The sequence below is a fragment of the Macrobrachium rosenbergii genome, chromosome 15 (genome assembly GCF_040412425.1).
Source record: "Macrobrachium rosenbergii isolate ZJJX-2024 chromosome 15, ASM4041242v1, whole genome shotgun sequence".
Taxonomy (NCBI): Eukaryota; Metazoa; Arthropoda; class Malacostraca; order Decapoda; family Palaemonidae; genus Macrobrachium; species Macrobrachium rosenbergii.
In genome coordinates this window covers 43,845,815-43,863,403 of record NC_089755.1, presented here as the reverse complement: position 1 = coordinate 43,863,403, position 17,589 = coordinate 43,845,815, and the positions used below count along the sequence as shown (strand labels likewise).

At 36.2% G+C, this 17,589-nt stretch overlaps 1 protein-coding gene across 2 annotated transcripts; it reads left to right on the top strand.

The window, feature by feature from the left end:
* Window positions 1–2,139: 2,139 nt before the first annotated feature.
* On the top strand, window positions 2,140–14,015 carry LOC136846608 (progesterone-induced-blocking factor 1-like). 2 transcript variants are annotated; one of them, XM_067117500.1, is made up of 6 exons: window positions 2,140–2,285; window positions 3,968–4,091; window positions 5,804–5,995; window positions 6,495–6,611; window positions 7,662–7,782; window positions 9,939–14,015. In XM_067117500.1, exons 2-6 carry the CDS (start codon window positions 3,997–3,999, stop codon window positions 11,517–11,519), a joined length of 2,106 nt encoding a protein of 701 aa, XP_066973601.1. In that variant the 5' UTR covers window positions 2,140–2,285; window positions 3,968–3,996; the 3' UTR covers window positions 11,520–14,015. The 2 variants fall into 2 exon arrangements, with proteins under 2 accessions (XP_066973601.1, XP_066973600.1); XM_067117499.1 differs by having other exon boundaries at window positions 2,253–2,349.
* Window positions 14,016–17,589: the final 3,574 nt, after the last annotated feature.

Below are 17,589 nucleotides of genomic sequence, written 5' to 3'. Positions count from 1 at the left end.
ACGTAAAAGTATTTTTGGCATTGTTTCCAGTGTATGATTTTACGGCACAGCAATTGTTATCCCACGTGATTAGAACCCTTGATATCGCAGCGGGATTATGATGAAATATCTATTTATCACAGCTAAAGCAACATGGAGATTAAGGCTGCGACTGCAGATTGATTCCAATGGCCTTCTGCTCTTACGAAAAGCTTGCATACAGACGAGATTTAATTTTAACTATTTTTGTTTCCATTCTTTCTCTGACCTTTTTTTCATGTCGTTCTTGTTAAATGATCATGCTCTGGGGTCCCCCCCCCCCAAAAAAAAAAAAAAACTATGAATATGCATGAACATGATACTCGTACATTAGTGTTTGCCAGTGCTTTCGAATGGGTCTTTTGACCTGCGGTATATGCTTTCGAAAGCAAATCATTTCCATTACGAGCTGTGAAGAAGATCGACTGACAAAAATCAGATTTATCATTTTTCGTGGTTATGTATGGTCCTCAAATTTAATTTCAAAATTCTGATATATTTTTATTAATAGATTTAGGAAGATGTGTCTTGCTAAGATAATCGCTGTATTGCATTCTTCTCGTATTTTCATCGACAATTATTTCGTTGTGTTTATGGGTGTTTATGAAATTGTTGTTTTATGGGTGCATGCAATAAATATGTATAAAATTCTTACAGTATACATACATACATACATACATACATACATACATACATACATACAGATAGATAGATAGAATCTGCTGGCCACTTTTTACAGGAAACATATTTTGACATGTATACTTGAATTATACGTAAGCTTAATGTATGTGTATTTATATAAGCGGATACACAAACATACATATGCAGTGGTATTAAGTATCTTACTGCCCCTTCACATTAATAAGAGGTCATACTTCAAATACTTGAAAAGTTAAAAGATAATGGAACAAACGTACCGTGAGCTAACAGGTCATTTTTGAAGCCACAGTTCCTACCTGTTGAGTCCAATTTCTCACAATTGACGAGTCAACTTCTCCCCTTATAGAGATTGCATTCGATCCATACCTCGAGTCAGCAAGTCATGGGTGGAGTCAAAATACCTTCGTTCTCTGTCGGTTGCCCAAATTCCAAAGGTACCAATCAGGCCTCTTCCCCCTACGGCTTCTTATCACACTCTGACTCAGTGCAAGGGTGTGTGCTGAATACCAGCTTGGTAAAAACCAGCCACCACTGCAATATTCATTGGTGAGTCAGCGCTGAAGGGAATTATGGTGAGGCTAGTCATGTGGTATATTCAGTGTTGCCAGATATGTACGAAAAGAAGAGAATGGGGAGTATGGTGGACTATTCATGTGCAGGCGAAGGAAAAGTAAGGAAATACAATATCAGACTTCCTGGTCAATTTTTTTTGCGCACGCATTGCTCCACTGTAGTAATTTGTTTGATACATGTTAATGTATACACATTCTTGTAAACAAAAACAACGATAATAATAATAATAATAATAATAATAATAATAATAATAATAATAATAATAATAATAATAATAATAATAATAATAATAATAATGGATCTGCGAAGCCATCCACATTTATGTTGGAAATAGTTTTTGGCTAAAAAGTATGACTAATACAAACTCGATTGAAAATGAGTAATCCTTTAAAAGAAATTTTGGTAACCCTCCATGGAAATTGAATAAAAGCAAGAGTTCGTAAATTTTATTCGTCATCGAACGTTTGGTTTTATTATGCCTTTACAGAAAGAACGCCAAGTGAATGTTATTTACATCACCTATTCACATATAACCAGAAAAGAAAAATTATGAGAAAAGTACCAAATATGCGAAGTCTGCTTATTTAATGAGTCACACGGAAAGAATGTTCATTTCTCTCAAACAAACCATTTTACTGCTACTTTTATAACTTAGTAATAAGGCAGACTATGTACTAAGCGGTAGTTGAAGCAATTTTATTATTAATAGTTAATTAAACGCATGAGAAATGTAATAAATCTACTTCCCTTAGCGCTTTGTGTTCAAGATATGTTTCTTACAAACATTACGTAGAGGTGAATACATTAACACAAATTGGCTGTTATGGTGGATTACAAGAAATTTACGGTATTGATATTTTTAAAGAAGGGGATATATGGGAAATCTGAGAAGGAAGAGTCAGGAAATAATAAGAAAAAGACAAGAGCATCGAAAGTAACTGAACATTGGATGGGCCGTTCAAAAGGCTACGACTTAAGTGATGAGTTTCGTCTCTCCTCAGTCCTGTCAAACAAAAGGAAGACGTTTGAAACTTGTAAGTGATTTTGAGTTACGGGTCCTAAGTATAGCAGACGGGATGAGCAATATTGAAATTTTGCGTGAGTTAACCACGAAATAGCTTAGGCTATTTAAGCTTAGTAGATTTTGCACTAACCTAAGGCCAGTAGGTCTATGTTAGGCTACGTTTGGTTATTCGAACATAGGGAAGTCGTAGTTGTGTAGCCTAGTAAGGGGCCTAGTCTAGTGTACCGTGGATTAGCTAGCTTAGGTAAGTACCGGTAGGCTACTGTAGCTTAGGCAAAGCTTAGCCTGTAGGCTACAATAGCCTACCAGGAGCTAATGATGAGTTGGGGTTCAGGGCTACTTTAAGTCTAGGCCCAGTAGGCATTTCATAGGGAATATAGCCTAACCTAACTTGACGTGCTCTTTCATAACCTAACCTTGTACGCTGTGCCATAGCCCGTCCGGGAGGGCTCCCCCCCGGACCCCAAGTAATCTATTACCCCTTACTCCGCATTCTACCCGACCTAGGGTAGTGTACTGTGGGTTAGCAAGGTTAGGCAAGTACTGGTAGGCTACTGTAGCTTAGTCAAGGCTATCTTATACAGTAATGGGGTAGAATGCTGAATAAGAGATCACGAATTAGGCCTACTTTGGGGGTCCAGTGGGCGCAAAGGCCCCCCTGGCCAGGTTAGGATGCAGCATCCGAGGTTAGGTTACATCAAGGTAAGTATGGTTAGGTCATATTTCCCCTAAAATGCCTATGAGGCCTACGGTATCCCTGACCCCTACTCTAAATTCACATAGCAGCCCACTGGTAAAAAACAATTACCATCCACTTGTCAAAAGAACTTGAAAGAAAATTCATCAGCTACCCTTGAGAGGTGACTTGAATGGTATAACGGAAGTCTCACAGGTTTTATAGGTTTATTATAGTACCTCAAACGACCTAAGAATATAATAGTTCCTGTGGGAATACAATTAATTGCCTTTTATATACTACTGTAGTATTCCTTCTCCCGCCCCCACCATACGCACCTGCCCTCATCAGGCACTTTTCTTTGGCCACTGTTGTGTTAAGACGTCTTGCTGTTCTCAGGTTGACCAAGTTGAAACTTCATCTTTTTTATTCCCTGTAGCTTATATATTTTTCTTTTTTTTTCTCTGTATGCATTTGAACGAGAAAAGTAAAAGCCTTATGTCCTTGGGGTGTAACCAGTTTTTATTGTTCTGCGTTGGTAGGACTTGCAAGAAGTGTGCCTGAGAGGCCCAGCTTCTTCCCTGACATTTCTGTCAGATCTTGGTACCCCTACCACTTTCAACTGAAGTGCCAACCAATTAGAATGTGAACTTGCTACCTCCTCTTTTGACCCTGTGTCCTTTGAACTGAATTGCCGGCCTTTTGTGAGGCGAAGACATGCTTTTTTTCTTTTTTTGGCTGTTTATTGAGTAAGTCGGTGGGTCCCCCATCCCCTCACTTAACTGCTGCTTGTTACCAAACTTTAACAAACACCTTTCACAGACATTATATCCATATGAAGACTTCAGGATTGGTTATATATAGAATTTGAATGAAAAATATGCAATTTTTTGTGACAGGTCTTTAAAAAGTGGTTGGTTCTGGAGGTAATTCGACATCTGGAAATTGATGTAAGTGAGACTTTGTAATCTGGTATTTGAAATTTAACTGACTAAAGTAAATGTTTGTTTTTACAGATGCCTATGAAAATGTGTAAGTTGCCAAGATGTCTGGTGAAGCAAGTGTTGAGGTATCAGTCCCAACAGATTTAACTGTGACAAGTGATGGTGAAAGTGAAGTGGGATATGCAGCAAGTAGAAGGTAAAGGAGCATTTTGTTCTTTCAGTTATTTTCTTCAAGATATTTCATAACTTTTGATTTATTAAAGGTTCTAGTCTGTCACGAATGATGACCTCATAGATATTTTACAGAACGTACATGTACTTGCATGAGCCTATATGAATTCAAGCTATACTAATGAAGAGAGACTATAAAATCCCTGAAAACACCATTGGAAGATTAGCGATTGAAAGGACAAGCTATTCTTATAGTATATAGTGAGCTACAGGCTCATTCACAGAAGCGCCACTGTATGTTGTTCATCAAATGTATTTCACTTGTTTATTGGACAGGGTTAATAAATCTATGATTTTGTTTCCCATTACATAATCATGGATAATGTTTTCAATCATTTTTGGTATCGGGTTCATTTTATGCTCAAAATTTTTATTATGAACTTGAAGTCCTACTGATGTAATGATAACATACGCTGCATAGTGCCTGTATTTTAGCTATATGTAGTATATGTGGAATGTTCATGCCTGACGAAGCTGAAACTTGTGCACTTTTTATTTTATCGTCTCCATACAAGAAATTTAATTACTTTTAAATTTTAGTTTTGGCTTCATTGTTATAGAAAGTATTTATTCCCTTTTATATCGAAGAAACTTTCCTGGACAGACATTGCTATTGTTCTGGCGAAGATACAAACTCTCATCTTTTACAGCATATGGTTTACCTTTGACAGAAGAATAGCAACAAGGTAGTTAACTTTCAGTAGATGGGTAGGGGAACGCATGGCAACATTAATTTGTGGTGGCAAATTCAGACGTGGTTGCATGTGTGTTTCAGTATTTGTAATGACCTATTTGCATTAAATTTATGGGTGAGGTGGGATTGGGGGAAGAAGATGCCAGGAATAGAAATAGATGGAGAAAGTTGACTCAAGTGGCCGACCCTGCTATACAGTGGGACTAATAAGGTCGAAAGAAGAGGATTTGCATTGAATATATGTCTTGAATAATTAATGCCATGGATATAATGAGAGTTTCTAGTGCTAGTGCTGACAAGCTTAATAGTATTCCAGTGAAAAATAAGGTTTCTATTGTAAACCCCATGAAAATGGTGGAAACATTGCCACCACGATAGCTTGTTCTTTCCTCTGGCCCCTCGAGCAATTAGAAATCACCCTTATTTTTTCATTCTTTTTAATTATTATCCATAAATTTACTACATTTAAAAAACAGCGACATTTTAAACCATAAAATGACTTACTGTAAAGTGTACATGTATTAGCAATGTTATGGTGTTGCTTATAGGGGTTTATGGGGTGTCTAGTAAATTTTTAAAGGGCTTATTGAACCTAGATAATTTTTTTTCCTTGAGTATTGTATCTTGGAACAAGTTTATGATGAGTGTGATGTGTTAGTGTAGAGGGATTAAAAAACAAACACTGAATTAACTCTTTTACATGAAGAGTGAGCTTCAAAGCCCAGATGTACTTATCCGACCAGTGGGAAGCACGCGTGCGCTCTCTCTCTCTCTCTCTCTCTCTCTCTCTCTCTCTCTCTCTCTCTCTCTCTCTCATTTTTATTTTATTTTTTTAGGGTATCAGTGAAGCTACCGTACAGTAAACGGTTTGTACCAAAAAATAAATCAGTTGCTTAAAACCATATATCCATAGGGATTTTTCAATTCAGTTTTTTATGATGTTTTGCCTTATTTCCTTAATAACCTCTTTTCTTATTTTTCAGACATGCAAGAGAGCTTCAGGCATTGGCAGCTGACCGAGCAGAGTTACAACGCACGGTAGAAAAGCAAAAACTTGAACTCCAGAGTAGAGATGCTCAGATAGCTGCACTAAATGCACAGCATGAGGTTGCTGTTGCAAATGCAATTGCACAGAAAGATAATGAGATCAGTTCTAGGCAAATTCAAGTCAACAGGTATGGGGTAGAATTATGGGAGAGTAGGATATTTCCAGTAGAATAAGTGAGATTCAGCCTTTATAACATTATGGCTGCAGCACCAAAATTCATGCATGCACTTACAGTATTCTTAAATTTCTTAATTTCACATTTCTTGGGAATCAGACGTAGGATTCCTGCCCTTCTTCTGTCTTTCCTTAGTTGTAACCTTCCATCCTTTAGGAGCAGGGTATATTGGTAGTTCAGGATTGAGCCCCTTCTTGGTTTTGTAGGCCTTGGTAAATGAGGGCATTTAGTTGCCCATTAAATTTTCCTCAGGATTTAGTAAATAATGCTGTTTCTGATAAATCATCGTGCATAGTGTTTAATGCCTATAGGAATCATTTGTGAATGCATATTGTCAAACAATTTCCTTAATTGTTAAAGAAAGGGAGTCAAAATATATTGCAAGACTTGCAAGTAAACTTATGGTGCCTTGCTTTTGCATTAGTGATGTAATTAAAATCATATCTTACAGGCTGGAAGCTGAATTGCTAAGAACCAAAGAAGAGTTGAACACAATCCATGAACGAGCAGCAAGGGAACTTGCACAGCTCACTCAGAAATGTGCAGTCTTTCAGCAAAATCAGAAAAGGTATTTGTTCACCTGTCTAGTAAATTTGACTGCTGACGTATAAAATATTTTGTTTACTGTGTATTGGTATACTGTTTGATTTTTATTACAAATTGAATCAGTGTTGCATTTTTAATTCTGGTTAAATCTCTGATATCTACTGATAATTTGTTGCTTCTTTTCAAAACCAAAATGGGTATTGTTTTATTTACTTTGGGTTAAGTTGAAGCAGCTGAAAGGAATTTCCAAAATAATTTTACCATATGAATTAGAAAATTAGATTAATGAAATTTTGCTGTTACCTGTGATGTATTAACTCCATTGTTGTGCCTTAGAAACAGAGTTTTTTGGCCAAATGTAGGGTAACCCTGTCAAGAAACAGTAATCCAAACTGACTAAAGATCTCATATGGGTAGAGAATTTCAAATACTTAAAATGCAGTTTAAAGCAGGAGGGAGGGTTGAGGTTGACATTAGAATAAAACCAGCGCTGGGTGGAAAATGGGGGGAGGTGGCAGGGTCAATGTGTGACAAAAGAATGTCAGACAAACTAAAAATAAAGATCTGCTGTACCATAATCAGACTGGTGATGTATGTTTGAGAAACATGGGGAAAGAAGGAAGGAGAAACAGAAGCTGAACCCAACAAAAATGAGGAGGCTGAGCTGGATTTGGAGGATTGTATTGTGTGAGAAGCTGGAAAAAGAAGAAATTTAGAAGTGCTGGGATGGCAAAGTAGATTTGATAAGAGAGTCAAGATTGAAATGGTATAGGCATGTAGTTAGGATGAGTAAAGAGGGAAGACGTGGAACCTGGTTTGGGGAGAAGGTCAAGAGGGAGGCAAAGGATTAGGTGGAGTGACATGAGGTAGAGATAGAACAGAAGGGTTTTGGTGGAGGAAGATGCTTTCGATAGAAATGGTTGGAGAAGCTGTATCAAGGCAACCGACCCCTAGCATAGGGATATTGATGGGGATGAATTAGATTTTGTTAACCCATTATATGTAAATCTATCAATCACAAGTAAATGCTACTTTACAAAACTTTTTTTTTTTTTTTTTTTTTTTTTTTCAGACTGATGTTACGACAAGATGAGATAAAATCTTCCTTGTCAAATCTTCAGCTGTCTGAAGAGGAGTTTGTTCGTTTACGTTCTACCCCTGTCCAGCAGTTAACGTTGAAGCAGTATACCTCGGTAAACAGTTATTTGTTAATATGAGATGATAGCATTATCCTTGTAATTTAAAGAAAGTGAGATTCTGGGCTAAGATGTAGACAAATGATTTGGATGGCATTTAGCATTATAAACTATTTTGCTAAAAGCATATTTGAATTATTTCTCAGCTATAGATGATTTTCTGGTCTGAAATCAGAATTTTCTGACAGTGATTAAGTGAATCTATTCAAATTATGCCAAAGCACATACAGTGAGCCCCCAGTGTACCTGTAGTGGAATTTGTTATAGAACTTGGCTAATAGTGAGAAGCAATACTAATACAGTACAGGATACTATTGTACACAGAATTCTCTGTCTCTTTCTCTCTCTCTCTGTCACAAATACACACACACACACACACACATGTGTTTTCATAAGTTGATTACTGTTTTAAGTTGTTTGAATAAATTATCAGAAATGTAAAAAAGACATTGTTACACAGCAAAGCCATAATGTATAGTGCCCTTTTGTTTTGACACAAAATGTCCTCAGACAAACTTTCTCTGAAGGAAGAAGAAAAATATGTCCAGTCAATGACAGACAAACAGTGCACATACACCATAAGGCCAGTTTGGTCGCAGCTGACAACCAAACTCAATTTTCTTTTGTGTGTGTGTGTGTGCACACACTCGCTCACAGTACTTTGGAAGTGGATTATTGTCAATTATTATTGAATCTTTCATGTCATCCATTGGCCTATTAAAATTCTTGCTGCATACAAACCCATAATCATAATTAGCTGTGATTTGCAGTGTCATATTCCCCAGACATGTAGCTTCTGATGTCTTGAAGGCAGAAGAATAATAGCTAGAAAATTGATCACTGGATGAGTGTATCCATGTACTCGTTTGCCCTTCAGTAGATAGAAAGTCAGTCCCTCCATGAAAAAAATTAGTTTTCTGACATGTCAAATAACAAAGTTATATTTGACAAAGTTATTGGTGTTCAAAGTGTGCAAAACATGGAATGCATTTTCTTTCACTTTAAAATTGTCACTCTGTTTTATTGCTGGGCACCTCATGTTTGGCATGGTTTTGATGTTGCTGTGCTTTAATACATATCAGTTTAACAAGACCATAGTCAGATTTTTAGACTTATAGGATTCACTTGAAGGGTTTGTTTGTACTTAAAAGGTGAAAAACTGGAGCAAGGTAAAGCTAAAGAGGATGGATGTCTGAGTAAAGAGGAGACCAAAGAAAATGTAAAAACAAAAACACAAAGGCCACTGCAGCTAGGGCCAAAGGGACAGCAAAAAGCCATTTGTGTCATCTGCAGTATACCACATAAGGTTTGCTGTAAGTGGCAATCTCAGAAGGGCAGAGTTAGTTGAAAAACTGTATAAGACAAAAATTTTTTCATACAAAACCATTACTCATACATGTACTGTAGTGGGTACCCTCCCTCCATCCCAACAAATCTCGCTGCCGCACAGAGTTTTTGAAATGTGAGTGACTGATATTACCCAAGGATCTGTATAGCCCATGCAAGGTCAGACAGTATTTTCTTTATTTTGAGAAATAAAGACTAGTTATTGTGGAAAATTGGAACACAAATGCAGTCATATACAATTTGACTCATGGGTTTGTGTGAAAACTTTTTTTTCTGCTATAAAAACAGACTATTATTTGTGACTACTGAAATTTCAACCTGCAGCAAATGGTGAGTCTTGCCAGTTCTTTAAATTATCCAAATATAATATTAAACTACACTTATTTTTATTTTTTTAACAATCTTTTGGACTAGCTTTTTAAGAGTTGAGATTTTTACAGTTTCTTTTTTTCCTCACTCTGGTAATAACATTATTGTGTATAATATTATATTGTATATGAGTTTCTTTCTACTGTCCTTGTCTTCTGTATTTACTTGTAATTTACAAAGATTACTACTATACTGTATTGTGCTCCAGTAATGATAGAACAAGTCCAGAATTTAGATATACTGAAATATCTAGAACTATGTAGTCTGTTTGTCTTTGAATATTTGCCAGTGGATATAATAGTAGAATTATAAGTAGCTTCGTGAAGAGTAAATTGTTAAATTGTGTATTTCATATTTAATGATACTGCACAGAAATGTCTTTTATTTTTACACAAATTTGAGTGTCACAGTTTACCATATTTCATATTTTCTTACAGCTGCGGGTCTATGAGCTTGTGTGGCCTTTAAGATTGAAAGTGAAGGAACTAGAGTCTGTTCAGAGTTCTCTTGAAAGCATGGTTAATAACAAGAATTTGGACTTGAAATCCAAAACTGAGCATTGCCAGAAATTACAAAAGGATATTGAAGAACTGCAGCGTAAATCTGAACATTATGCTAGTCAACTGATGGGTCTCAGAGATGAGCAAAGGACTGACGACTTTAAGGTAAGGAATTTTAATAGGATAAAAGCAGAGAGGGATCAGTTTGAAGAAGAGAAAAATTCTAGTGCTAAGAAAGTGTGTGAGTTAGAATTAATGGTTGCAACACTGAAAAAAGAGCGCAATATTTTGGAAGAGAGATACAGTGAGTATAAGGCCAAAGCAAGGAAACAAGAAAGTGAGCTAGATCACTGTCAGAATGACCTGAGTGATACAAAATCAAAGCTTGATAAAGTAAATGAAGAGCTTCGTTCAGTTTCCAAAAGTTTGCGTCAAGAAAGAGAGCGGTGCGAGGAGCTTCACGAAAAGTATGTTTCATCCCGAGGAGAAGTAACGTCACTCACAGAAAACAACCAAGATCTCCATCATGAACTGAAGCTCTTGAGAGAGAAACATCACGCTTGCATTGTAGAATGTACTAATTTGCAAAGTAAAGTGGATTTCTTAACAGCAAAAAATGAGGAATTGACTAATGATGTTGATAAATTTAAGACAAAGTATGATACAGAAGTCAAAGCCCTTGAATTGCAGCTTAAAGAATTTAAAGAAAGCAACATGATTCTTTCAAAATCACATGACAGTTTATTAAGCGAGAATTCAAAATTCCGACAAGAAATTCAGGCTCTAGAACTTGCATTACATAAAGAGAAGCTTTTAAGGGAGAGGGAAACTGTATCTTTAAAGGAGGAACTGAAAAAGTTTAAACAAAGTCTTAAAGAATATCAAGCTCTTGAAGATGAGTATGCAAAGAATATAAGAACAGCAGCTGCCCTCCCAGAGGATCAAGCTAGCACTTCAATAGGCAGAATTCTTCCTGGTCATGCCCTTGCGGGAAATAAGGCAGTAGAGCAGAGTGTTCAGTTAACAAGGAGAATTCTTTTATTGGAAAGACAGAATACAGAGGCAGCTACCACAATCCAAAAGCTCACTGATGTATTAGAACAACTTAAAGGTAAAGTTGCTTCATATAAAAGTGCTTTGGGATTAGCTGGGCAGCCCTATGCAACTGTTTTAGAACGTGTTGCTTCATTAGATGACCAGGTGACAACGTTACAAGAGGCTTTGAATTTTAATTCTGTGTCAAAAAAAACATTAGAGGAAGAAAATAAATCACTAATGAGAGATGTAGCAAATCTACAGCGAGCATTGGAAAATCAGACTTTACAGAACAATGAATTACGTGCAATAAAACAACATTTGATTAATATAAAGCAGACTGTTAGTCAGTTTACCCCTCAGCAAACACCTGAAATGGATGGTGAAGCATCTGACACTCCATTTAGGGCAGAAGACCCACAAAAGTCTCCAGCCAAGGCAATTATTATAACCAGAAATCTCCATGGAAGGCGCTTACAGTGATAAATCTTTTAGAGTGGTAAAGCTGTATCTTAGCTACAAGTGATCTTACTAGTTTTAGAATGAAGTTCTTGCATTTTAGATGTTGTGCTGATATTGCGATGCTATTTTTATAATTAAAAAATAAGGTTATAGGGCAAAGTTTATTTTATGGTCAGAATTTAAGTAACTAAAGATTTTATAAGATAGTTTTATACTCAAGGTAAACTGTGGCAGCGGTTGATGAATTGATATTGCTTCGAACTAGTTTTTATATTAAGGGATGGCATGCAATTTTTAAATTCCAGTAACTAACTGGCTTTACTATCCACCAAAGTTTTTAGCTTTTATGCTTATGCTAAACAGTACACTTGCTTAATGTGAGTTTGTAGAATGTGAAACACTAGTATTTCAGTTAGGCTTAGAAAAAATTTTTCTCTATGAAATACACCATAGAGTATAAAGCAATATATTATACCAACCTGTCTGCAAAAGTGAGGCATAAAATTATAAATATTGTAAACTGTGAACCTCTCATGAAATACATACCCCTTTGTTACACGTCTCCATCACTTGCTGAATTTGATGTTGACAAAGAAGTTGTGCAAGAAGGCAGCAAGTTCACCTACAGGACTTAGAGATTCAGAAGTTCAAGATGATGTCTTGATCATTGGAATAGTTTCCTGAAACCCGATGGGGATCCAAAACTAAGAAATCACCTTTGCAAATGAAATTGATTCTTTCAGAGCATGGGAAATATGCCAGGGTAGTTTGAGGCAACTTGGCCTATGTTTCAGGAAACAGTGGGGAGGTCCTAACAGGCACATGGAACTCCCCATCATTAAATTTCTTGTGCAACAGGGAAAGGTTCAGCAAACACATGCAGTTCACAGTCACCAATTTCCTTGTCTCTGGGAAGGTCTCAGCATGTACATGCAGCTCCCCATCACCAAATTCCTTGCACTTATCTTCAGTTTCCATTTCCCAGGTTAATGATGTTGATGATTACATGTCAAGAGTAGTAGACCTAGACCTGAGTGGCTGAATCTCTAAGAATGAGTGAGAAGCTCATAGTGATAAGGATGATGGTGGGTTGACCCCTCATCTCCATAGGGTAAACTACATCCCCTGCCTCTATGGCATTCCTCACATGAAAATAAGCCTTAGTTGTCACAGTTAATTTCTATATCTATTTTAAATACTAATCCATATCATTGTTAGTGTAATTAATGATGTAGTTTTACTGATTTGTTAATTATAATTTGACAGGTAAAAGTTAAGGCCATGTAGTACATTGACTACAATACATACAGTACATTTATTCACAGAAGTTTTATTTGTAATTTGAATGTGTAAAAACAGGCATATTGTCAGTCATGTTCTTGCATATTAGGTGAGTGCACTGTATGTGTGAATATATTTATATATTTTTATGGAATTCTTGCAGCTTTAAAAGTAAATGGTTTTAAAATAATTCTTATAATTCTACAAAATAATAAGATTGTTGCCTTGACTGTTAAATGAAGCATTTATGAAGCAAACTTTTAATGTAAGCAGACTTGAATGAAGGTTGCCATAGTGACTTTTGGTGTGTATTTAGAGGTATATCTGAATGGCAGTGTAAGTGACCATAAATTATTTTAATATTATTCTTGACATTTTAATACTGTACACTTAACTTATTTAACGTGAAAGTATTAATTGGACATTTCTTTGCAAGGTGAAACAAACCATTGCCTTTTATATGAAGTGTCTTCAGCACTTGCATGAACTTGTCAAAGAGGTTGGAACTAAGGGTATGCCATGGGGGGAGGGTGGGGTTGCATTCTGAAAACATTTCATCTAAAAGGCTTCTGTTTGTATGCCTAGAAAAATACAAATTGCTTAAAAAATTTGCTGTTTTTGTTATTGAGGATCTGTTTTCTTAACGACTGATGAAGATGCTAGTTGCATGTTGAGTATGCTCATGAACAATTTTAGAAGTTACTCAGTTGTTGTTATGTCCTGTAAAACTGGTTTTAGTATTTTATGATTGTGTTTTTCTAAATGAGGTTTTAATATGTAGGTCTTCTCTTAAAAGATAAGTCTTGTCTAAAAGACTGAGCACTTCAGTAGAATACAAAATTATTTCAGGAAGAGCTTTTGATTCATGTTAGAATCTTATAAAAATTCAGTGCTAGTTTTGTCAGAGGAGATAGTTTGGCTAGTTACAAGTGTTCTTTCAATCAGTGCCTTTTTTTGTACTCAGTGTGAGTTAAGGAGAGCAGTGAAACAGAATTTTATACAGATCCCCAAATCATAAATTAAGTGTTCAACTCTTTTATTATTACTTAGTAATGTAGTAAATATTACTAAGTAATGCAGTTTAATCGCATCACTGAGCTAATTTATTTCGCTCTCCTAGGGCTGGCCTGAAGGATTTGTCTTTATTAATAAGTATACCTTAGTTTTACCAGACCACAGAGCTGAATAACAGCTCTCCTAGGGCTGGCCCAAAGGATTAGACTTATTTAACGTGGCTAAGAACCAATTAGTTACTTAGCAACAGGACGTACAGCTTATTGTGGAATCCGAACCACATTATACCGAGAAATGAGTTTCTATCACCAGAAATAAATTACTCTAACTCTTCATTAGCCAGCCAGAGTCAAACTCGGGCCTAGCGAGTGCTAGGTCACAACTCTGCCGACTCGCCCAGCGGAGAGCTGTCTTTATTAATAATTGTTTCAGTAGAAAATACTAAACATTCATCTAGCTGAAACTTTACTGATGGGGCAAAGAGAGAATTTTCACAGTTATACCTGTTTGGTTTGTAGGCTGTCCCTTTTGTACCCTCTCATTTCAAGATACCTTAAGTGAGTTTCTGGTTTTCCAGTTATCCTTTACTTTGCTACCAATATTAGAGGGTCTCTTCTAAGAGCAGTGCCATTGGAAGGAATTTCAGACTTAGGATTTATGGTTTGTTGAATTATTGTTAGTGTCATGATCTGAGAGTTCAAGTTGGATTTGTGGAACAAAGGATATGTTGAATAAACTGCTTAAGTTGAAGTATGATGGTTACACCTACTGACAGGATTATATTTTGTGAAGGTTGGGAATTGGAGAAAACATTTCAGACTTTTGTAATTATTAGTCTTATGTGTATAGAAACCTCATAAAGTGCTAATGAATTGTACCTTAGCTAAATTTAGAAATTTATAAAGAAAATATTCAGGTCAGCCTTCCAAATCTATTTTATTGAGCAGCCTGTAAAGAAATAGTCCCTTGTGATGACCAAGACTGTTTCAGCCAAACTTAAATTAATAGATGCTTTTGGAAGCCAAAGCTAGTAGGGCCAAACTTTCTGTCATGTTTTTTCATCTGTTTTTGAAGTCGAGCAAGGTAAAGTACTACCAAACTTGAGAGCCTCTCAAATTGTCTCTGGCTGCCTCTGTCAACTTAGAGTGTGCCAGGTTTGTAAACTCAGCCAGGAGGAAGGCAATTCAGTTGATCAACTCTTGGTGGCAGTCTACAGCTGAAATATCAAAATGTTATATTTTTATAGACTGGTCTTTATCTATGATAGCTCATAATATTAAGGAAAATGCGGTGCACTTACAACTGGAATTTGAGCATTTAGGATAAGGAATACTTGGTTGAGAGTATAGATAAGGCTCATAACAATGGCATAGAAGATATGGTAAATTTACAGTATTTGGTAACGTCATCCTGAAGACGAGGGAACAATTTATATGATTTGCTCTCCAAAAATGTTTCTCCAGGATAAAAAGCAGCTTTAATTTTTTACTATTTACACCATACAAAACTTCTATTTGGATCTTCTGAAAGATCTTTTGGCAGAGGTTTCCAAAAAGGACAGAAAGAACTTGATTATTCAGGCTTCTAAGCCTAAGTTTAGGACTTCTAATCATGAAAAGTAATTTTCTGCTCAAGTTCCTAGACCCATTAGAGGAATTTCAACAGTTCTTTCATGCTCCTTCACAGAAAAAAGAACCCTTTCATTGTGGAAGTGCTTCTATCAGTGATAGGGAGTATAGTAAGTGAAGAACTGACCCCTTAGATCCAAGTAAGCACTAGATTACCCAATTTTTGGTCTGTCTGAAACAAATTGGGTGCAGACCCTAAGGTTGGGCAGTGCTGAAAGAAGGATTATTTGATTCCATTCTCAAGATTTCCACCTTTCTTTAGTCCCAGTAGCCTTTTAGGTGTACTTGCACAACTCAGGAAAATTTAGTTTTGCAAGAGGAAGTTCAGTCTATGCTAGAAAAACAAAAGCCATATAACCTTTATTAGAAGTAACTCTCAGGTTTTGCAATCACCTCTTTCTAATGTCAAAGGCAACAGGCAGTTGGAGGCCAGTACTGGATGTCCCAAAGCTGAACAAGTTTGTGAAGTTTATGAGCCTTTCCACGAAGTCATCCAGGAGTGTTCTTGACGTCATTCAAAGATACCTGCTTCCACATTCCCGTCAATGTATATCAGTTTCAAGCTGTCTGTTGTGTACTGAGCACTGCACCCCATGTATTCACAAGAGTTTTTGCCCCCATTTTGAGATGGCTGCACTCTTGTACGTGGATGATGGACTCATTCCAGCAAATTCTTTACAAGGGATTCTGAGGGCAAGAGGATTAGTCCTCCAGTTGACAGACAGGTTAGGCATGGTAGTCAACCTTCCAAATTCCAAACCAATTCTGGCTCAATTGATGAAGATAGGATGAAGGTAAACTCTTCTTTTTTAGGCTTCTACTCAGAAATGGGTTGACAGTCTTCTCTCAGTTATGACAGAATTTTGAGCAAGGGCTCTTCTTACCGGGAGGTGGATGAGGCTGTTGGGACACATGACCACAATAAATTAATTTGTACCTTTAGTGAGACTGAAGATGTGAATTTGTAGTTTCATATTAAGAACAACTGGTTACACAAAAAACAACATTTTCAGGAGGTGAAGAACTTTTCTTTGGCAGACCAACAGAAATCTGTCAGGAATGCCTTTGGGGAACAAGAATTCAGATGTATCATTTTAGTCAGATGGTTCCTTCCAAGGTTGGGGAGCTTTTTTTGGAGGTCTGGAATTGGCATGACAGTGGTCAGACAAGAGTCCCTCCTCCACATCAACTGCCTAGAACTGCTGGCAGTCTGGTTGGCTCTAACAATTTGAAAAATATACACTTTTCACCAACCTATCATCTTCCATTACTTCCACCTGCCCAAGCCATCTCATAATACCATTATCCACCTTTCAATCCCTTTCACTGTGCCTCTTTCTAGGCCTGTGTAAGCTACAGACAGCCTTTTCCCATGCAGTTTCAAATTTCCCTCTTAGTTTCATAACAAAAACTTGACCCACTTGACTTCTTCCTTGTATATGCCTGTGTTCCGCTTTGTACTGTTACAGGTTTGTTACAGGGTTAAACAACAAACCTGGTTAAAAGTAATTTTTTTGGTTTGTATGCTTTAAAATTTTTTAATACAATAATTATTCTTGTCCAGTCCTAAAAAAAAAAGTCTAAATACAGACATACATATTATGTAATTCCTTGGTTTTGATTTACAGACATACATATGTATTTCCTTGGTTTCTGTCTGTCTTATCACATAGTACTTAGTCATTAGGAATAATAAGGTATTAAGGAAAATTCTGACTCTTAGATAGTTTTATTGGAAGAGGTTCATGTTTATTTAAGAGACCCTATGTGATAGCTGGAAACTTTCCTTGCCATTTATACAAATTCAATGCTTTGTAATGTATCTTTTAAAATAAGAAATAAAAATTTACATTCCGGTGAAATAGTTCATAGATAACTTAATAAACAGATTATTCCGTACTATTATCTATTTGATTATCATAGAAGCATAGTATTTTTCTTACATATTTCAAGTCAGAGAATATGATATACCTGAGTCTAACAACTGCCATTTCATCTAATTTTTTTTATGTATAAAATGTACAAACAAAGTTTTTGTATATTAAAATACTGTATCCATCATATTTTAACCTTTGGCTGTAAACTAGAGTTTGTATATACAGTAATAGCTCAATTATCATCAAATTTGTTTTTGCCTTGATCCACTTGTAGTCAACATTGGAAAATTT